Raw genomic sequence first — 23,140 nt, 5'->3', positions numbered from 1 at the left:
TTGTGCTCCACGACCGCTCCAAGCACATTGATATTAGGTACCACTTTATCCGGGATATGGTACAATGGGGAGCAATAAGGCTTCAACACATCAGGACTGATGAACAAGTCACAAACATCCTCACGAAGCCCTTAGAGAAGGTCAAATTCTTAGCCTTTCGAGAGAGACTTGGAGTCATAGAAAGACCCTCCCATGAGTGTCCCGCTTGAATTCGACATTGAGCTTTGGGAGCTCCTAGGGGCTTGGGGTACTTCATAGAGCTATGAGCGACCATAGGGTGAGTGGTTCACCTTCCCCTATTGGTGTGTTGTGTACAAGGTGAGTGGTTCACCTTCCCCTGTGATACCCCATGATGGTTGACATGTGTGTAGGGTGAGTGGTTCACCTTCCCCTATGATTGATGACACATGTGTAGGGTGAGTGGTTCACCTACCCCTACGATTGACATATGCATAGGATGTGTGGTTCACCTTCTCGTGCCAGGGTTCTGATTGGTTTCAGTTTGTGGTTAAGGAGGGAGATACAGTAAGTATTACCTACTGTACAAACTCGTTTTCCTGAGCAGAATGTTGACTGAACAGTAGTCAATTTCAGCGTTGAAGGAGCTGTGAAAGAGGCTGAAATTCTAGCTGACAAAGAGCTGACTATGGGTGCAAAATATCAGTTCAGCATTCAGTGTAAAGAAGACCTCAGAAATGCTTCTTCAAGGAAAAAGATACGTTAAATCTCTTGTTTTTTTATTGTTAAAAAAATTCTAAACAAGCAAATAAAATCCTCCCTGAAGACTGGTTTTCCCCTAGTGGGTTTTTCCAGGGTCAGTTAAACAAAAATAAGTGTGTTAAATTTCCGTGTGTGCTTATGATTTTCCCTTGTATCAGTTGTTGAAAAGCTAAATGGTAGATTAGTCTTTTTGTTTCAAGCTAAATGCAAATTTAATGTAAATATCAGTCATATGTTTTATGACGGGTTTGGGCATTAAAACATGCAAAACTTGAAACTGAGTTCGGCTACAGCTTGAGATAAATTTTCTACACCACTCATAATTTTTTTTTAATTTGCATTCGGAGTGTCCTAGGTTGCATTGTACAGAACTGGATGGTTCCTTGCAGAACCAGCTGGTTCGGTGGAAAAAGGCTGGAACGGTGCTGAACCAGCCTTTTCCGGTTCTAAGCCACCGGGTGGACCAGTTTTGGGATCAAAACGCCAGACCGGCTGATTCCACCGCTTCCAGTTTGATTATGATAAAGCTGCTAGAAAGTCTACTTAATTTTATCACATATTCTCTCCTCATGTATAAAAGAGACACATGCCACACCACTGCAATTCATAGGTTATATAAACATTTTGAGCAATCTGCTTTTTATTTTTCTGTTGGAAGTAACAGGACTTAACGTGCAATTAACTGCAGGAAATCTGTCTTCCATCACAATTTTCAGACCACTGTTTTATGTAGAATGAACACATACAATCTGCTATACTGAGTTTCTTTTACTTGGCTGTTCATACTTTTCAGTTTGCTTATGTGCGTTCAGATCTAGCAGTAACAGCAGCTTCCACAGTTCCTAAGTTTCCAACATGCTTAGGTTTTCTTTTGTTTACTGATCTGATCACCATGAACTGAAATTTTAACAACCATATCAGATGCTAGAGTTCACACAGCACTTTTGTCCGGGAAGGACTTAAGAGACAAAAAAAGAAAACTGATAAAATATTTAAATAATTTTGCAACATTTTAGGGGTGAAGCATAGTAGAATATTTAAGAAATTTAGATTTCAGTGATGAATCATGTGACAATTTTCTAGTCAATCCAATGGTTTACAGTAACTTCAAATAATAGAAAATTGAATAAACATGAGAACATATGTACATATGTTACACCGTCTGATTTTGGTGTGTCAACTCTTTCATAAGACCAAAATTGTATGGTTTGCCAGTACCTTCTTTCATATTTAACATGTGTCTCTATTACATTTATGATTTATGTTAACTACTTAAAATGCATAATGCAATCTAACGAATAACTATGGAATCTTCATACATGATGCACATAAATACATTCAACAATTAATGGTTATAAACTGTACAAATATGACAATTTCCATGAATGCATCACTATAAGAATGAAAAGTAAAACACTTGGTCTTAAACTAGAAACAACTCTATCAGATAGAGCTACAACATTAAAATCAACTTACGGTGATGAGAACTCCAAGGCTTCAAAGCTAGAGAGGCGTCGGAAAATCCCTGGAAATCATAACAGATATGGCTTATATGGAATTCTTAAATTTTATATTATACATCCTAAGAAAATTAAGTTAGACACAACTGTTTAGAATTATATACCAAAAAAAATATAAATTGGTCTATGGTATTTGCCACTTAACAGAAGATGTGCTCAAGAACAAAAGGATTCTCTTAATTTTACAAAACTCAACAAGTATCCTTTACAATGTTAGGATTAATGACCATTTAAGTGTTAGATCTTTAGGTGTTATAATGAAATAACATTATTGTATATGTATTAATGTTTGTAATAAGGTAACATTGGTTATGATCAAGTTACTGGTGACAATTACCAGCGTAAGCAAATGAAAGACATACTATTATGTAAAAAAATCAAGATTAATAAAATAATCATCACAGGATCACATTTCTTTTCTTTCATTTCTCTCCTCTTATAAAAGTTAAGGTATCAGTTACCATAGGCATGTATCAGGGCATACATAATGGTGGGACTGGGCATGGAGGAAGATGATGAGACTGAGAGATAACACCGAAACCGAACACAAGAAGTTCAAAAAATGTTGAAGATGAAAAACTAGTGGTTTGCCAAGACGATATCAAAATTATGAGTAAATCACCATATTTTCATGAACTTTTTGTGTCATTGATCCATATATGAAAAAATCAAGTAAGGGTGTATTCTCATGATGGTTAAAAGACAAATTAAATATTTTTCTTAAAAAAAGTGTGATGCAGAAGGGGAAAGACTGGCAGACACAAACAAAACCATGCAGAATTGACTCAAAACCACAAACACATAGAGGACCGACCCATTAGGCAATGAGCTTTGAAAATAGACCACAAGCATCTAAGGATTATGTGTCCTGCAAGATGGCACCAAAAGATTTCGAAGATGTGTATATGTGTAGGTCTGGTTGCACCAAATGATTGATTGAACAAGAAGAGAAACAGCATCAACAGATTTCGTAAAACATCCAGAGAAGTCTAAGGTCTGACCCAAAAACCAATGGCATCAGACATCAATGAACCAAGCCAATAGAAATCTAAATAAATGAGAGGAAAGATACTGAGCTCACTAAAAAATATCAACTATGATGACTTGTGACAAGCAACGGTAGCTTTATAAAAAATTACATACCAGGGATGATGATGAAAGCACACTAAAACGGCAAGGAATGGGGTATACAATAAAACACAAAGAGTGACGACAAAGTGAAAGGACTAGAGACCAATGACAATGACATAGAATGATTAGTAGCACTCCACATAAAATATATAAATTCTTTTGTGGCATGGCATGGTCACTAGTGAGTGATAATTTGGTCTACTTGTTGTGTTGAACCAACCCAAAAAAATTGGGTCCACTTTTCATTTTTGAGGTTACAATTTTATGGTACTGATGGTTTTAACCCTGCATTGATGTTGACTTATATCTGACCATCTCGGATCTGGGAATTTGTGCTTATTAGCATTATGTATCTAATTGCAATCCTTATTTAGTTTGGTTGTGTATCATCCCTACTTGACATTAGTGACCCTGGTGATTTGAGGGTAATCCCGTCATTGAAACCCTTTAATTTATGAAGTCTTTACTTTTGGAAAAAAAAACATTGGGTTATATGACAAGATTAGGTTGTTGATGGTATTGTTGACCACTACGTGTCAACTACCCATAGCAGTACACCCCCTTTTTTCGCAAAAGGGGTAGCGCTTAATTGACATGTCTGTACCATTCGACAATCATCATTTTATGTTGTAAACCCAGTCTACATGTGTAAATTGTAAATAATCTTAGCAGATCTGAGTCATGTATGTAAATTGCCTAGGTGGACCTAATTTTCTAGTGATAATCTACGTTCCGGAAGGTTTTTTGTCTCACAGATCCATGATCGGCAGAGTTTTCCTTCAGCCTAACCCCAAATCCGGAATGGATTTTGTCATTAGAATCTTAGGGGACTCCTAGTGTACTTGGTCAAGTCTATGTAGAAGTAATTTGGAAATAACTCTAACTATTTGGTTAGATTGTTACAAATTGCTTGATCTGCTAGATTATAGTTGTGTCGTAGAACTGGGTGGTCTATGAGGGTCTATGTCAAATGGGTTTTCCCCCTTGAGATGTAAAATTGTAAAAGTCATGATGTAAAGTGTCTTGAGGGTTAGAAAATGTTTAATCCCCTCATAAGTCCTAAGCCCTAGGTCCTAGGTGATTTTCCCAAAGGCTAAGTTCGAGGATCCATTTAAAAATTAAAAATTAAAAATTGAAAAATAAAAAACAATAAAAAAAAATATAAATAATAAAAAATTAAATTAAAAAAATATAATAAAATTAAAAAATAAATAAAAATAATAATAAAATTAAAAAATAAAAAATTTTGAAAAAATAAAATAATAATAAGTCAAAGTTTTGAGTAAATAAATGTAGAATTTCAATTTCTTAATATATTAAAATGCATTTAAAAATTTGAAAAATGAGATTAAAAGGGATTTTGATCCTCATCGATGGTCGAGATCATTTTGACATGGATCACTCAAACTAGCCGTTGGGAATTTTTTCTTTAAATAGGGTGTTAGGGGTCATTTGAGATCATTCGATTTGTGAGTCTTGTGCTGAAAAAAGCTCTCTTGTAACCTTTTTCTTGTGCAATAAAAAAAGACTTTGGGATTGAAATCTTGTTGGTGTTACTCTCCTGAAATGTTGTAAGCCGTTTCATTTTTCTGCATAAATTTAATTTCAGCCATTGGTAATAGCTTGTTGAAGAGTGATGTTGAACACAGGTGTCTTGTTCACTCACTGGGGTTTAAATGGTAATAAAATTTCTGAAAATAATGGCAGGTATCTCCATTGGATTTGGGTTTTACTACTGTATTTTCCCTCTTTATTGATAGTTGAAGTGAGCTGTGCAAAAAATCTAGATTGTGAAGATTAGCGGGCGTTTGGGGAAGTTCTCGACTGAACCAGCCAACTCCCGCAAAGCATTTTCCTGAAGAGCCTAGCCAGTTTCGATTCTGGGTCTATCATTTAAGTTTATCTTTTTGAATGCATGAGAGAATTTCTGAAGTATCTCATAGTAAATCAAACATTCTAAAAATATTATTGTGGATTATTGGAAAATCTAGCTGATTAAAGTCGTAAATCTGTAAATATTGTAATTGGTTTGTAGGGTTTTAGTTTTTTGCATATATTATTTCTGGCTATTTTTGTTTCGCTGTTACAGGCTTTTTTTTTTTTTGGAGCTGAGGATATAAGTTTGCCCTGAACCCAGATCTAAGCCCTGGGGGCAAGATCTGGCCTTACAACTAGTTTCTACAGGGGCACTGTTTTGCTATCTGAGGGTTTCATCTGGAAATTTATTGCAGGGTTTTCATCAGAAGCAAAGGGAGCAAAATTTTCTTAAGTTTTCAGAAGGAGCTCAAGGCTGCCCAGGCCATACCAGTCCTCTGCGTGAATCCACTTTTCTCTATTTATTTTGCCAGCACACCGCAAATCTTGCTTACGCTGCTACTTTTCCACTGCCCATTGTGCCCTCCACGCAGTTTTCTAGATCCTTGCACGCTGTCCGTTCTAGTTTCCACGCACACCTCCACCCATCCTCTCACCTGCAAATTAAATCCGTGGCCATCTTTTGCTGCCCTTCCCATCCATAGTCTTGCCCCGTTTCCACCTCAACAATCCGCTTCTCTCATCTCGCATGTTATATCTCTCATGCATCTGCTACTCTTCACGCAGTTCCAACCTTTGCATACTCGTCCACCTATGTATTGTTTCTCACCTACCTTTCCCTCCCTCATCGTGTTGCCTCATCCACGTTGACCTGCACACTGCAAAATTTTGCACTCCGTATTCACCAGAATACTACGCAGCCTTTCCATTTCTTTACTGTTTTTGCAATTGTCTGTCAGCCCATCCTGCAAATTGCTTACCCAACTCTTCCATCGCTGCTTTCGAGCTGCCTTCGGGTTTATCACCCGCAGCTCCCATCATTGCTCCAGCGGCAATCTTTTCCACAGCTGTTCATCCCTTGGCCGTCGACTACACACACGCAACAGTAAAACAAAACAAAAATTCGACTTTCCTGCGTTGATTAAAGTTAGGCTTTTTTTTTATTCTTTTCTTTATAGTTTAGAAATCTAAAGTTCCGTCTTTTTTTTTTAGATTTAGTTTTGATTTCAGTTTTATAAAAATCAATAATAAAAATAAAATTTTACAGTTGATTTAGGCTTTAGCTTTAGATACTTTAGATTCTAGATTTGTTTTATTTTGATTTTAAGTTTAAAATTTTGAAAAAATCTCGTAAAAAAAAAAAATTTAATTTAAAAAATAATAAAATCATAAAAAAGGTTTTCTTTTTCAGGTTTTAGATTTAAAGTTTTATTTAGAATCTAGATTTTATATTGTGTATATAGATTGGGTGTTAGCTTAGTTTAGATTAGATTCTAGTTTTTCTTTTTTTTTAGATCTAGTTAGTTGTTTGAATTTTGACTTTAAAAAATAATATTTAAAAAATATAAAAAATATAAAAAAGTATAAAAAAGGTAATTCTTAGGCTTTTTATTTTGTTTTATAGTTTAGATCTTTTAGATTTAAGTTTTATTTATTTAGACTTTGTTTTCTTTTAATCTTAAGATTTTATAAAAAAAATAAAAATATATCAAAATCATAAAAAGTTGTTTCTTTTTGAAATATTTTTTGTGTCGTATTTAGTCTTAGGACATTTTTTCACGTTTCCAAATTTTGGTATATTTCGCTAAGGCTAATAGATTTTTGATGTGGGAGTACTGTTTATCATTTTTATGTGGTTAAACATACTTAAATGTTCATTTGAAGATTAGCTATATGAAAGTGATAACTGGTTAGCATTTAAAATTTGTGTTGTTATTTAAAGTATTTATCTTTTGAAATTTTAATTGCTGGATCATTATTAAGGCGTTGTACTTTTGTTGAATATCTTGCTTTTTGTTTGGGTTATTTGATGAATGATTGTTAATGGTGGAATTACAAAGTTCATAATTTTTTTAGGCATTTGATAAACAATTATTTAATCATTAACTCCATAAGGCACTGGTCCATTAATTTCTAAAATCAATCAAGTGTTATTTTTCCTTGTTGTGTCTCCCAACCCAACTAGTCCAAAGTTGGTAATCCTTTGTCCCATAGTGTCTACCCCCTTAGCCGCGGGAGACGGCTTAAACGGAGAGATCGGGGATCAGGGTGACAACCCCCGTCTGAGCGTTTTCATGACAATCTGTGCGACAACATTTTTTGGTGTCCTTGCCAGGGACAGAGCTTTTCTGTCCTTGGTTCCTTCGACATTCATCTCGTTTCTTTCCTCTCGTCCTTAGCTCTTTCATTTCGAGCCCTTTCGTGTTTCACTTCCTGTCCGGGTGGTGACTCCACTTCATATATCATCTGCAAGAGTGTATACTAGAAGACATCCAAGTAGCTTGTGCAATCCTGCTCCTGATCCTGAAAGGGCTCTCAAGGTACAATTACACAAACTCTCTTCTCGTACACTTCTTGTTAATCTCGGACAAGAAGCCCTCTTTGATATCCATTTGCTTTTTACTAGTCAAGTTGGGCATGACATCATGAGTATATATACCCCTTGCGATTTTACTAACATTCAAGGTTATCCCAATGATCTTCCAGCACTTGGGATAGACAAGTTGCCTAGCTTTCTGGGAGATAATGCGATTAGTACTAATTCGCATCTGAGAGATTTTAGTATATGGATGGCTAAGTATGCAAGGTCTACTGATTTCGATCATGAAGATGTTAGAATGACTCTTTTTATTTTAACCTTGGGGGGCGATGCTTATGACTGGTTTTCAAAAAAGCCTCAAAATTCATTTAACTCCTTACAATCAATCATTGATGCCTTTAAGGAAAAGTATGGAGATAAGAGAGAAGGAAGACACCTCGTGAAAGCCATTAGCATAATCAAAAAGAGAGAGAATGAAACCATTGAAGAGTTTAACAAAAGGTTTAATGATATTTTTAAAGAATTACCTCAAGATTATAAACCTACCGAGAAATCTCTTCGAGATTTTTACATTGATGCCTTTAGTCCTGAGCCCTCTTATGAATTAAGGTGTGCTAAACTTAATGATTATAGGGATTGCCAAGCCTTAGCAATAGAGCTTGAAAAGGACAAGGCGACGTCTGGGAAGTCTGAGATCCTAGGTTTTGATAGGGCTGCTACGAAACTGAAAGAACCTAAAGGAAAAGAGGTTCAAGAACCTAATAGCGAGCTTGTTCAGAAATTGCTCCAAAAGATCGAAAGCATGGAAATTAATCTAGCGAAATTAACATCTAACCATGCTAAGGAGATGGTTACTTTGCAGAATAGGTTGGTCCAAATGGAAAGAGCGCAAATGCAAAATTTCCAGCCCAGAAATAATAACAATAATAGAAATAATAATTGGCAAAAGAAGGGTCAATCTAGTGAGCAAAGACCTCCTAATCCGCTTACTAATTTGGTCGATGATGCTCCGCCTTACTGTCAGGTTTGTGATGCTCTTCATGAGGAGGCTGCTTGTCCCATCATTAGAAAAATTTTGGATAATGGAATGTTTGAGACGTTATGCATCCCTCGTCAGCTTTTGGTATAAATAATCTTGAAAATGAAGATGACATTTTGGCTAAGTTATATGGTGAAAAACCCTCTCCAGAGCAAATCATGGAAATAGCTAGAGATAAAACCTATCAGAGAAGGGATAAAGATCAGAGCGGGAATCAAATTCCCCCTCGAACTTTTCACCCCGATTTAAACTCTGGATTAGATGTCGATTTGGGAAGTTGGTTTAACAATGCAAAAATCTAGGTTCCTGTCTTCGAGATTGCTAAAATCCCTTCCTAAAGAGATAAGTTACTAAAAGTTATTCAAGGTCCTCAAGTAAATATTTCTCAATAGAAGACCCAAGAAGTTGACTATCACGATGCTCCCATATATTTGCAAAGTTTAGATGCGGATAACAAAGATCACCAACCTTTCTTTATCACCTTGTTGGTTAATGGATATAAATTGAATAATTGCATGTTGGATTCTGGTGCATCATGTTATAGACATTTTTGGGCACTGCAACCCCAATCATACATGTCCATAAACCAAGGGCTCCTAAGTCCCTAAAAGTGTTGTTTCACACCCTAAAGGAGCAAGGTTAGCTGATTACATCATCTCCCAGAAGTTCTCCACAGTAAACTGCTCAGAACTGGTCAAAGCTGGACCATACAGACTGCCTAGTGCAGAGGGTGCGATGCATCTCACCTGCCCAGTGAAAAGGGTGCGATGCATATTGGAAAGCCTTTCTGTAGGGTGCGATGGGCGAGAGTAGACAAATGGCAGAGACAGTTTGCAAGGTGGATCGTCATGGAATCTTCCAGAAACTTCTCCTGTGACACTTGCCTCTCTGAATTCGCCCAGGGATGAGTAAGGGATCATCAATCTCCAAGTGGAATCAAGAACTATCAGAGAGAAGACACTAATCAAAATCCCAGAGGCTGACTCACCCCCCTGCAATCATCTATATGATCCCTCATCCAAGAGATCTAGAGGCTGGAATTTTGTATCTTGTAAGGAAGTGTTGTTGGTTTCTTGGTGGAATATCATAGTGTTGGGTGATCTAAGCTTTTCATGAGGTGAAGAAGGGCTTTCATGCTGGGAGGATAATGCTGGGTCAGAACAATTGGTTGTAATCCTCTTTGCTATTCTTGATATTAAGAAAGCTATTCAAATTTTCCTCCACATTCTTGTATGTTTGATGATATATGCATTTGTGTGGTCAATATATATCTAGTCCTATATTGTTTATGATTGTAGATCTCTGTTCTTCGATAGTATTATGCTGCTTTGATTCCACAGGTGCTCTTTGAAGCTGGTTAGATGAAGGCAAAGCGGTAAGGATCTATCAGAAGGGAGAGGAACTAAGCAAGGAACTAAGCGCAAGACTGAGGTTGGTGTCCTTTGTTCCCCTCTTATCTACTTCTCATAAAGGAAAGCGAAAGTAGCTTTAGTTTGTTTGTTTCTAAGATAGCTACCAGTCTTAGTGGAACTAGCAGCTCCGAGTGGACACTAGATTTCCCGATAACAAAATGGCGACTCCACTGGGGAGCGAATAGATTGTTTACTTGTCTATATTTGTTTGTTTTATAAACTTACAGACGGAGCCTGAAGTCAAGCTAGCTAGCCTTCGAACCGCATTTGCTATGCAAGTGCAAAGTAGATCAATGCTGTTTCAGTCTATCTCCGGGTTTTGTTTATAAACTGAACAATCGATTTGCAGACCTTCTAATTGCCCTAGTGGTGGCTCTAGTAACCTCATTAGATCAACCCCTGTGATTTATATTTACTGAACATCATTAGCTCGGCCTAAATCCCTGAACTAAGCTGCAAACTGCGACCCGGAACCAAGTTGAAGTCTCATCCCTGGACCATCGCACTTTCTCCTCTTAGGAATCTGGATGCATCGCACCTCCCATGTGCAGTAGGTGCGTTGCAACGCACTTTCCCTGTGTTGCAGGTGCACTGATCAGATAAGACCTCTTCTGCTCTCAGATTTTGGTTTCTGTGTTCACTCTCTTCAGCTTTATTCAGGAGTTCTGTTGTCTGTGATTAGTATACCACTGTAGAAACTCCCTTCTTTTGCATGATTCCACCTCCATAGTACAAAGAATTGTGAATGTTTTTATGTATTGTGCACCATTTACAGTTCTCTTTTACAAAAAGTAGCATAATCAAACTGTCGTATTTTGATTTGAAAGTGTCTCAAGTGTCGTTTTCAGTCAAAGAAAAGAATTCTATTGTTCTTGACGGTCGATTATACAGTTACTCTTGTATTTGATTTGAATTAGTAGTTTTTCAAGTGTCGAAAGCAGTTTTCAATTCAAAATAGCAAAGTGTCGTCATTATCTTCCTTTCGTTTTTGAAGAGAAATTTGTTAGTACTGTCGCTTTGAAAAGATAATTCATATTTGTACTTAGCATTCTTCTTGTCATTCACACATTAAGAAAGCTGAAAACAAATACATGCATGTGCATTTGCATTTAGACTGCTTGTTGGTTTGATTTAGGACAGTGCATCTAGTGTGTGCTCTCTGCTTTATGTTGAAAGAATATCGTCTTTCTTTCTTTAGTAGCTAGGATTTTCATTGCAAAAAAGAAGATTAAACGATTGTTTATCATCTTAGATTGCATTTTAGAATTGTATATCTACATCACGCGGTGAACCTGAAAGGCAAATTTCTTAAGAAAGATCAACTGTAAAATAAATTTAATGAACATAAAAACGCTTTGGAACCTAACACACAACATCTAGAAGTCTAGGCTAGAGACGAATTCCGGCGTCGTAAAGCCTAGTAACTGTCGCTTTCATTGTTGGTTGGGTGATTTATCCTCTTTGAGACGACAAGTGCCAGTACGGACTTGTGCTCCCACATACCGTCGAGTATATATTGGGAGACCACAATAGGCTATATCCTTTATCCATAGGAAGTTGTGTCTGCTGCCCTATCGATCACAATGCACTGAACACAGCATTTGGGAAGATTGACTGTCGTACCGTAAAAAGTATTCTGCAGTTTTTCTATTGATTTGGTAATCCCTCTGTCTAGATTTCCAAAGTAGCCTCTTTCGTTCCTTTTCAGACTCCTTAAAGGAAAAGGTCCATCTAAGCACTTGTCACTTCAGGCTCATTAAAAATCGAAGGTGACTAGAGTCATCTTTTGTTTTTTCTCGACTCTTAAAAATTGAAAAAACAAGTTGTGTCAAAGCGTCTAAAATTCATTTAATTCGGAAACATTTTCCCCTTTATTTTTAGTTGATCTTGTAATCCGCAATCGTGGAAGAAAGTCAATTGAAACCCCGTCGTTTGCGGAGACTTACGAGTCAACCGTCTTTGTCTCCAGAATCAACACTATTTCGGACAAAGCGAACTCATTTAACTGGCTCAAAGTCCCCTGGTCTGGTTGGAACAAGTGTTCCGACAGCCTCAGAGACTTTGGTTACTCCAAACATTTCTGGTACCCTGCCTTTACAGAAAAAGTTCCGCAGCCTCTAAAGGACAGTAGAACTGATCCTAGTGTGAGGGTAAACACTTCTATACCTGAACCAGCCCCATCTACAGCTAATTCGGAAGGTGTTATTCCCCAAACATCTGTCGCTGCAGAATCTATACCTTCTTCGGCACCGGAAATATTTTACGGACATGACGATCTACCTCTTCCCCCTGGATTGATCGCTATAGAAGAGATTATGGAGGATCCCCCTATCTAATACTCCATCGCATTATGGAGTTGGGATCACCCTATATCCTTCTTCATGGGAAATTAGTCTACCGTTATCGGAAGTTCCTGTAGAATCACTGGGAAATCTTTTGGATAGACTAGATATGTCTGAACAACCGTCAACATCTAGGACTGTGTCATCTGACACAGCAGCGACAGAACTTCCTGCTGCTACTCCAATAATGTTCGTCGGCGTACCATCTATAGCAACTAGCTCTCAATCGCTGGATGTAATCCATCTAGGGGCTGTTTCTACAGTATGTTCTGTTCCCGTTTGTTCGTCCGGAATAATATCTGGAATCTCTTATGTTGAGTCTCAGCAAATTGATCCTTCGCAGTGTCAATTTGGGCAGTCCAGTCCTCAAAGGCAAGTCATTCCCTTAAGCACTGGATTACCGCCGTATGGGGGGCAATATGCCCTTTCATTGTCTCCTTCGAGAGGTCAAACATACGAAAGTTCACAACAGAATTCAGGTTATGCTGGAATTACATCCAGTGGTTGGATACCAATACTGCCTCAACAACCAAGAGTTTTATACTCAATGCAACAAAGTCTGCCTATGTCAAATATTCCCACTACACCGGATATTGTGACGGTGTCGCAAGTACAAGCGTTGTCCGTTGTATGCCAACCTCAAGTCTCTCAGGTCGCAATCCAACAGCCCCTTGTCCCTGCGATGCCACCACAATCATCGATTAGTGGCTCCTTAACTGGAGTGACCCAGGCTCAAACGGGTACCATTACCCCTCATCTTGGTCAAACAGCTAGTATTGGACAACAGCACATGGTCTCACAACCATGGCTGGTGCAATATCAACAACCACAATTCCAACAAGTTTACCAAGGATCTGAGCACCAAGTCTTTGCAAGTAATGGGCAGCCGTATATTCAAAACGGTCAACATCAACCATTTCATAATGGTTATGCCCATCAACCTTACCAAAGTTATCAGCATCAAATGCACTATGCTGGTATGCAAAGACCCACTGCTCAGGCAATCCCATCTTATCCTGGGTATGCTTCGCCGAACCTGAATCAACAGTTGCCCTTCGTGGCAACTTTAGAGTTACCAGATCTAAATCGGCTAACAAATGATCCAATCGCTTACGCCCCTTGGTGGCCAACGATTCCTCATAAACTTCCGTCAGATATTCCTAAATTTAATGGAAATCCGGGTGAAGACCCGTCGAATCATGTGATGACCTTTCACCTGTGGTGTTCATCTAACACTCTAAATGATGATTCGATCAGGCTTCGCCTTTTTCAGCGAACGTTAACTAGTCCGACAGCAAAATGGTATATCGAATTGCCTAGAGCTTCGTTTGATAACTTCAGTACCCTAGCCACAACCTTTTTAACCCATTTTCAGTTACCCATAAGGTACAAAACGGGAACAGAGCTTCTTACCAATTTCAAGCAAACGACGGCCACTCACATATCCGATCATATTCATGAGTGGTGACGTCGTCGTAGAATGGTAAAAACATATGTTCCTGATCAGTTATTGGCTGAATGGTTTATTAAGTCATTGTTACTTTCCATTACAGAAGATGTGGCAAAGGGAGGAGTCGTCACTGAAGAGCAAGTCATTGCTCGTGCACAATATTTAGATTTGATCTATACTCAGTTTGGCACGCTCTACGATAAAATCCCTGATGCTCCTAGACCGGAATTTTCCGTTCCTCCCTCTCCTAAATCAAACAAAGACTCTCATGCCGGGGATGGCGTGATAGGAACGACCAGCACGAAAACCGTAAAGGCTAAGTCGAAGAAGGCCCGTACAGTTTCAGGTCAAAATGCAAATGAAGAACTTCTCGCCTCGAAAGTAAATGCCGTATCGAATGACAAAGGCAAAGAAACCAAGCAACCAGGAGGCAAGAAGAAAAAGAAAGGGAAGAAGAAGAAACAAGAGGAGTCGTCCCCTAAAAAATCTTCTGCGAACCCTTCTGGAGATAGGAAACCAAATTGTCCATGCCTTATATGTGATGAGGATCATTGGACAAGAGAGTGTCCACATAAAGCTGAGCTTAGAAAATTCTTCAAGAATTCAAAAACCTCAGCGGTATTGACTGATCCGTTTCCAAACCCAGGAACCAATCTGGTTGCTAGTGATAATGCTTCTCGATCCCAAGTGCTTATGTTGTCCATTTCAAAACAGCGAAATGATGCTTTGATATCTACAAGGAATAAAGATTACGGGAATCCACAGCTGTCGAACAACAAGGCTACTGATCAACCTAGTAGTTCGACAACAACTTCGACCGAAGTTGTGCCACCCATCATTCCTGAACTAACGATAAAACTGCCAAAGGGAGTAGTACACAAATCGACATTTAATCCTCGTGCCAGAGTAGCACAACATTATAATATAGTGGAGGATCTGGCCCAATCGCCGTCCGCTATGTCGACACTTGAGGTACTGCAAAATTGCCCCTCCCAAAAGCAGGCTTTATTATCAGCAATAGGTGGGATTGACCCAATGGATTCCAATCTTGTGTCCTTTAATCACAAAGGATATGACCCTCAGTTACCAGCTCAACTAGCTTTCCTTATTCAAGTGAAAGCCCTCAACAAAACTGTTCATCGAACAATTATTGATGAGGGGGCATCTACATGTATTATGTCTATGAGTTGCTGAAAAATTTTAGGATCTCCACCCTTGTCGCGATCTTCGACGACATTAAAAGCATTTGATGGACGAACATACACCCCATATGGGATTTTAAGTAACTTGCAAGTCGAATTGGGGGGCAAAACAGTAGAAATTGATGTTGAAATTATCGACAGAAACCTCGATTACAACATCCTACTGGGAAGGCCCTGGATATATGCTATGGCTGCCGTTGTGTCGACCTACTTAAGGAAGATTGCATTTCCCTTCCAAGAAGGAATTACAATCATTGACCAACAAACATTTCTCCCCAACAGTTCACAAGTTACGGGAAGCATTCCGATGATCCACAGAAGCCCTCATTTGCTTCAAAATATCAGAGTAGGCCTACTAAAAGACCCTACAATGATGGGTACTTTTGCCCTACCACCTCCAAACAATTTGGCGGAAGTGGCCACAGTGGGAACCTGCAATATGATATCTTCAAGATTCAGAAGATTCCTGAACATTTTGTCAGCATGGATCATCACCATTTTAGAAATATTGTAGCAATCAATTTTCTTGGCCTAGGGGGCAAACCCAAATCAACGCTCATCGAGTGTTTGGATAGATAGGTCTAAGGAATATGGTATCTCTTCAGATCCTTGGTCGCATATACATTCTACAGACGAAGGAATCATTCAGTCAATGATGATAGAAGAGGCACCATGGGAAGATTACCACCATCGTTCCCATCTTCCGGATTACCACGAAGATTATTCCAACAACCTTAATCATCCTTCAGTTTTTGATTTTCTATCAAATACTGTAAATATGGTGGATTCTAAGGACAGTTCCTATCTTGTGTCAACCTCATTAAAAAATGAAACAACTCCCTTTCCAAATCGAGTCTTTGATTACGATCTCGTAAAATCCAAGTCGAGTATTTCAAAGATCTCGAAGGTAAACCTTCATTCCAACCACCGCAATGAATGCAATGAAGCTTGGGGGGCATGCACCTCGATTTGCGTTATTATGCTAGGGGCATGCAAACTTATCATGAGCAATGTTTCTGCAAAGTTCAAGCTCGTTAAAAAATAAACCTAGCCACGAGTAGTTTTTATGCGAAGTTCAAGCTCGTTAAAAATTAAACCTTAGCAATGAGCAATGTTTCTGCAAAGTTCAAGCTCGTTAAAAAATAAACCTAGCCACGAGCAGTTTTTATGCAAAGTTCAAGCTCGTTAAAAATTAAACATTAGCAATGAGCAAATGTTTCCCCCAGAGTTTAAGCTCATTAAAAAATGAACCAATTTCCGGTAAATAACCATTGTAAATGCATTATCATCAACTTTTGAGCCCTCGTCGTGTTCTCATCATCACCTCCACTCTGTTTTAGCCGATCATTCACCTCCATTTGATTGTTTACCCCTTTTTTAAGGAACAGCTGCGAAGAGTGATCCTGTTAGCCATCCTTGTGACACTGCCGTGATTGGAAAATTCCAAACCTTACCTGGAATCAGCTGCTACCTGAAATTATCACTCGTTCCTCAAAAGACGAGTCTCTTTCAAGCTCTTTTCACCTAACTTGTAAAATATGAAAAGATTGTTGAGCAATTGGCCTCTCCAGCTCATTAAAGCTACCGGAAGTGCTATCCCTCCTCTAGATTTTAATCTTTTTGGACCTGAGGGATTATTACACAAAAAGATCGAGCGCTTGTTTTGTTCGGCTCGTTAAAATTACCGAAAATTCATCCCTTTCATATTATTTTATACTATTTTGGACTTAAGGGATTATATGACAAAAAAGGATTATTGGAGTTTCCTTTACGTCCCTTTCCGACTCTCTAAAATTGAAAAGGACCAAGTTATCTTTGTCGTTAAACTCGTTAAACCCAAATAGTGACAAACTTGTCCATTCAGACAAGAACAAGTTTCATTGTCGCTAGGCTCGTTAAAACATAGCGATGGGTTTGCCCAAAGGGCAAATTATAGAACAAGCATATGTTATCCTCCTCAAGCTTGACAAAAATAAAGAGGTACTGGTCAGCAATGACTGGGGAAAAATTGGGAAGAAAACTTGAAGAAACTTTATTGGTAGCAAGTCGCTCTTGAACATGACACTTTCACTCCGCATCCGAGTTGGGTTGGGTTGTTCCGTTCACCGGTCATATCACCATTGGTCCACCGCACCATCCATATTTGGGGTTAACGCTACCAATCCATGTCAGTGTCACCGGTATGTTCAAGAGAAGTCGCTCAGAGAATTCACCTGTGTCTCATCCGCTACAATACATTCACGCTCCATTCTTTCATGACCGCCACCCTGAACCCTGTATCATCAGATCGTTTTCACCTCCAAAATCATTTACTCCATTCCGTGTCGTAGATGTGGGATTCATTAAGGCCCTCCTACAACGGGTCGCTTCTTGTCGACAACAGCTCATTATCCAAGAAGTCGACTTAGGAACAACCCTTTCAGTACTTTGAAGCTTGCGTGCCTCAATGGCAAGTTTCTCACTTCCAGCGACAGGTTTACATCAATGGCCTTCGACTGAAAGATTTTGCGTGGTGTTCGACACCAAGTCCCTTTTCACACCACGCGAATTGCACTGTAGTACCTTGAGGGTCATCATCATTATCGGTGATTCCTCTCGCGCCTGTTAACAGCTTACATCATTGGCTGGTAATCAGGCGATGTCTTTCCATGTTCGACTCCAGAACATCTTTCACATGGATCGACTTGTACTCCGAGTGAAGATTGGACGAGTTTGAAGACCTCGGATCTAGTTTCATCCATCCGGGCTGCAATATATTCAGGAAAATAATGACATCAAGTGTACATCATTGCTACACAGATGATCATCCGAATCAAAGGATGATGGCTCTATCAGAATCATCAGTATGCCACACAGACAGTTGTCTGTCTTGTGTACATGAAAATGAATTTATAATGTTGAGCATGGGAATGCCCGCCTCAGCTAGATCATGAAAAATATTATGAAGATAATGTATTGTATTGTATCTTATTATAGGTCACCTTCCAGCTCGAAAAAACTTCAGATCCTCATGATAAAGCATTTCACCTGACATCAAAAGATTAACAACCTCATGCTTTAGGGGGAAACTGTTATAGACATTTTTGGGCACTGCAACCCCAATCATACATGTCCATAAACCAAGGGCTCCTAAGTCCCTAAAAGTGTTGTTTCACACCCTAAAGGAGCAAGGTCAGCTGATTACATCATCTCCCAGAAGTTCTCCACAGTAAACTGCTCAGAACTGGTCAAAGCTGGACCATACAGACTACCTAATGCAAAGGATGCGATGCATCTCACCTGCCCAGTGAAAAGGGTGCGATGCATACTGGAAAGCCCTTCTGTAGGGTGCGATGGGCGAGAGTAGACAAATGGCAGAGAAAGTTTGCAAGGTGGATCGTCATGGAATCTTCCAGAAACTTCTCCTGTGACACTTGCCTCTCTGAATTCGCCCAGGGATGAGTAAGGGATCATCAATCTCCAAGTGGAATCAAGAACTATCAGAGATAAGACACTAATCAAAATCCCAGAAGCTGACTCACCCCCCTGCAATCATCTATATATGGATCCCTCATCCAAGAGATCCAGAGACCGAAATTTTCTATCTTGTAAGGAAGTGTTGTTGGTTTCTTGGTGGAATATCATAGTGTTGGGTGATCTAAGCTTTTCATGAGGTGAAGAAGGGCTTTCATGCTGGGAGGATAATGCTGGGTCAGAACAATTGGTTGTAATCCTCTTTGCTATTCTTGATATTAATAAAGCTATTCAAGTTTTCCTCCACATTCTTGTATGTTTGATGATATATGCATTTGTGTGGTCAATATATATCTGGTCCTATATTGTTTATGATTGTAGATCTATGTTCTTCGATAGTATTATGCTGCTTTGATTCCACAGGTGCTCTTTGAAGCTGGGTAGATGAAGGCAAAGAGATAAGGATCTGTCAGAAGGGAGAGGAACTAAGCGCAAGACTGAGGCTGGTGTCCTTTGTTCCCCTCTTATCTACTTCTCATAAAGGAAAGCGAAAGTAGCTTTAGTTTGTTTGTTTCTAAGACAGCTACCAGTCTTAGTGGGACTAGCAGCTTCGAGTAGACACTAGATTTCCCGATAACACATCAGCTTGTGTCATGACTAAAAGGGTCATGGAACACTTTAACTTAAGAGTTTCTAGACCCTACTATAATATATGTGCCATGGATTCTAAAAAGATTGAAGTGCATGGTTTGATCAAAGATTTACAAGTTCATCTGTCAGTTTACCCAGACATCATGATTGTTATGGATATTGTTGTTGTTGATGTGCCTGATGCCTGGGGTATGCTTTTATCCAGAAAGTGGGCCTCTGATCTAGGAGGAAGTATTCAAATGAATTGGTCATATGCTATGATTCCTTCTCCTAGAGGTGATGGTTTTGTAAGACTTAATAGAGAGCCCGAAAGAAAATTTCATGTTGAAGATCCTAAGAGACCCCACAACGAGATAATTAAAGAACAATCTGACATTGGGAATTATGCTATCATGTCTAATTTCATAATTCCTCCTGATGATAAGATTAAGGATCTCAATGATAGAGTTTGGTACATGTACTTTGATGGTGCATCGTCTAGGCATGGTAAAGGTGCAAGAATAGTGCTTAAGTCGCCTCTTGGTCACATTTTCAAGTTTGCCTATTGATTAGAATTTGAAGCAACCAACAATGTCGCTGAATATCAGGCTTTATTATTGGGTCTTGAATTGGAAAAATATTTGAAAATTAAGTTGCTTAGTATTAAGGGGGATTCTGATTTGATTATCATGCAGCTTAAAAATAAATTCACTTGTAAAAATCAAAGATTTATGAATTATCGAAATGCTGTGTGGGATACTATGGAACACTTTGATGCCCTTGACCTTGAAGCTATCCCAAGAGAGCATAATAGTTTGGCGAATGAACTTGTCGTAACCAATGTTGTTAAAAGCGCGAGCGGGATTAAATCGGCGCCGGGAATAAAGCGGAAAAAATCGGCAAAAGCGGGAAAAAAGCGTTTGGCACAAAAATATTCATTTTTTTCATTTTTTTTTCAATTTTTTTAATATCTAAACCATCTACAACATAAAATAAATACATTGACACATAAATATGATAAAAAAACTAATATATAAGATGTTTAATATCATTTCTAGCGCTAAAATCACACATAACATTGAATCATGTCCTGAATAGTAAGTCCTGAGTCCCAACTCAGCCTCAAAATATCAACAAAAAATATGATAATGTATCTCATCATGTCATAATGTCATATAAAATAAAATGAAAGTCTAATCCTATTGATTTCCTCTGCCCCTCTTGCGAGAAAATGGCACAGCTTTCTCTTTCCCTCTAGATGTAGAAGCTGGTGCCTGTGCTGGTGGAAATGGCAGTGGAGTCTGACGTGCTCTAGAAGCTGAAGAACTAGTAGTAGCAGCTACAAGAGGCTAAGGTAGACAGAGACCACGTCCTCTACTGGTGGTAGTGGTAGCCCGGGTAGGCGGTGTCACCTCCTCCTCCTGCTCCTCCTCCTCCACCTGCTCCTCCTCCTGCTCCTGCTCCTGCTCCTCCTCCTCCTCCTCCTCCTCCCCCTCATCCTGCACTAACCAATCATCAGTGGGATCCATGAGAGGCCTCTCGGTCTCAACCCTCCATTCAACAGTGGTGTCAATCTCATCCAATGAGATGGCTTCCATATCAGGTGTCCTCTCTAGTTGCCTCACCCACAATCGAAGATTGTAGTAGACATAGACCATGTCATTAAGTCTATGGGACTCCAACCTGTACAAAGTTCATGAAATAATAATTAATAATTAATATTATAAAAAAAATATTGTTTAAAACTTTAATGAATTCAAAAATTTATTTGGAAATTTGCAATATTTTAAATGTTTAAGTGTTAACCTATTGCGCTTCTTGTTGTGTATTTTTTCAAATACACTCCAATTGCGCTCACATCCTGAGGAGCTGCATGTTTGGCTGAGGATGCGTACGGCAAGCTTTTGCAAAAGGGGTACTCTGCCACCATACATCTTCCACCATGCGTCTACAACAAAATTACAAATAAAATTTTAAATAAACATAAGAAAAAAATGGAATTTGAAGAGACAATGAAATTTGAAACAAAGTTACAAAGTACAAACTAAAAAATACCTGGTATTTTAATCGTCCTATCACTGACAGCCATCTCAAAGCCAAATGTGCCACCTGACATCTTATATGTCTCAATTTGTCTAGAGATCTCTATATGTTGTTCTGGAGATCTCACCATCTTCTGGACACAGGTTAATAATCCTTCCACGACCTCAGCATCAAAATCAAACCCACATGCATAAGAAAATGCAGGGTTCAGGAAAAGCCCAGCAGCATGAATGGGATGATGGAGTGTGTTGTTCCATCGCTCATCAATCACTTCCCATAGAAGGAGTTGTTTCTGAAACCCATCATCTCCCTTATCATCATAGTAGGACCGAATGGCTTCTTTGGCCCTGTCCATGGCTTCATACAAATAGCCCATTGCGGGCTTCTCACCATCAACCAACCGAGAACCTTTACCAAAGGTTCAGTAACGGCGCACACCTCCTGCACTCCCACCCAGAAGTCTTCCTGGTATGAAACTAGTCTGCATACCGCCTCTCCTTCTGGTTTGCGGCTCATTGACGAAGCACGCCACTCCTCTGAAAGAAACATTCTCTTCAAATCCCACATAGAATTCAAAAGGGATTGAAGAGATATGAAACTCGTCGCAAACCGTGTAATGGCGGGGCGCACCAACTCTTTGTTGTTGGTGAATCTTCTCATCAAGCTAAGCACAGATGTATGATTATATATAAATTTTGTGATGCTTTTTGATGAGTCAACAATATCTTTGACAAAGGGAATTTTCCCTATGTCCTCTAAAATCAAATCAATACAATGGGCAGCACAAGGTGTCCAAAATAAAGTAGGATGCCTGTCCATAAGCATTCTACCAGCAGCAACATAATTTACAGCATTGTCCGTTATGACTTGGACAACATTTTCTGCACCCACCTCCAAAATAAACACATCCAGCAAATCACATAAAGTTCTTGCATCTTTGATTTGATGAGTTGCATCAATAGATTTGATAAACATAGTCCCCTTGGGACAACTAACCAAGAAGTTTATAAGGGTTCTCCCCTTTTGGTCAGTCCAACCATCTGACATAACAATGCATCCTGTTTGTGCCCATGATGCCCTAAAATCCTCCAATCTTTGGGTGCAGTCACGCTTTTCCTCTTGAAGAATCCGGCCTCTGAAATCATGATAAGAAGGGATTTTGTACCCCGGGCCAACACTGGCAATAGCATCAACAGCGGGTTGGAAAAATGGATTATTCCTTACAATGCTGAAAGGAATATCACTCCAGAGGAGAAATTTTGCCATCAACCTATCAGCTTGTTCTTTTTCAGTTCTTTTTAGCATTGAACCGATAGTTGGTTGTGAACCAGGTGTGGTTCGAGGAACAAAAAATGATGATGCAGCTACCGGATTGACTGACGCTGCAGTAGAACCAGTGCCACTTGGTCCACTTCCTTCAGCTGACCTTCTTAGTTGCCTTTTGAGTTCTTCTTTGGCCTCTCTAGTGTGCTCTAATTCTCCCAATGCTCTCATGGCTCTTTGGATAAGTTCAGGATTTGTATTTATACAGGGCCCCACATCACGTCCAGGGATTTGTGCAAGGTGGTACTTCAACCTGTACACCCCCCCGCTTATCTCCTTTCCACACAACTTGCAATTCAAGTTTTGTCTATCATTCGGAGCTTTAGGTTCACCATATTCCCAGAAAGGATCCAATTTCCTTGGCATGTTTGTTTTTGAATTTTGAATTTGCAAACCTATGGAAAAATAAGGATTAGGAAATAGGAATTTAGGATTACATAATACAAATTACAATTTAGCATTTACAAAATTACAAAATACAAATTTCCAAAATCCCAATTTCCAAACCCAAGTTACCCAAC

At 39.0% G+C, this 23,140-nt stretch overlaps 1 protein-coding gene across 2 annotated transcripts in view; it reads right to left on the bottom strand.

Annotated features, from left to right (window-relative positions):
• The window catches only part of LOC149220671 (uncharacterized), a 341,673-nt gene that overhangs the window by 115,865 nt on the left and 202,668 nt on the right, over positions 1-23,140 (bottom strand). For both annotated transcript variants that reach the window (XM_089384854.1, XM_089384853.1), the window contains exon 10: positions 2,197-2,245. In XM_089384854.1, the coding sequence (XP_089240980.1) occupies positions 2,197-2,245 (49 nt within the window). The remainder of the gene's footprint in view (positions 1-2,196; positions 2,246-23,140) is intronic.

The sequence above is a fragment of the Pinus tabuliformis genome, chromosome Q (assembly GCF_031772625.1).
Source record: "Pinus tabuliformis cultivar Carrire ecotype Pingquan chromosome Q, CPIR1, whole genome shotgun sequence".
Lineage (NCBI taxonomy): Eukaryota > Viridiplantae > Streptophyta > Pinopsida > Pinales > Pinaceae > Pinus > Pinus tabuliformis.
Note: the sequence above shows the minus strand (reverse complement) of the source record. Positions and strands in the feature narration are given on the sequence as shown.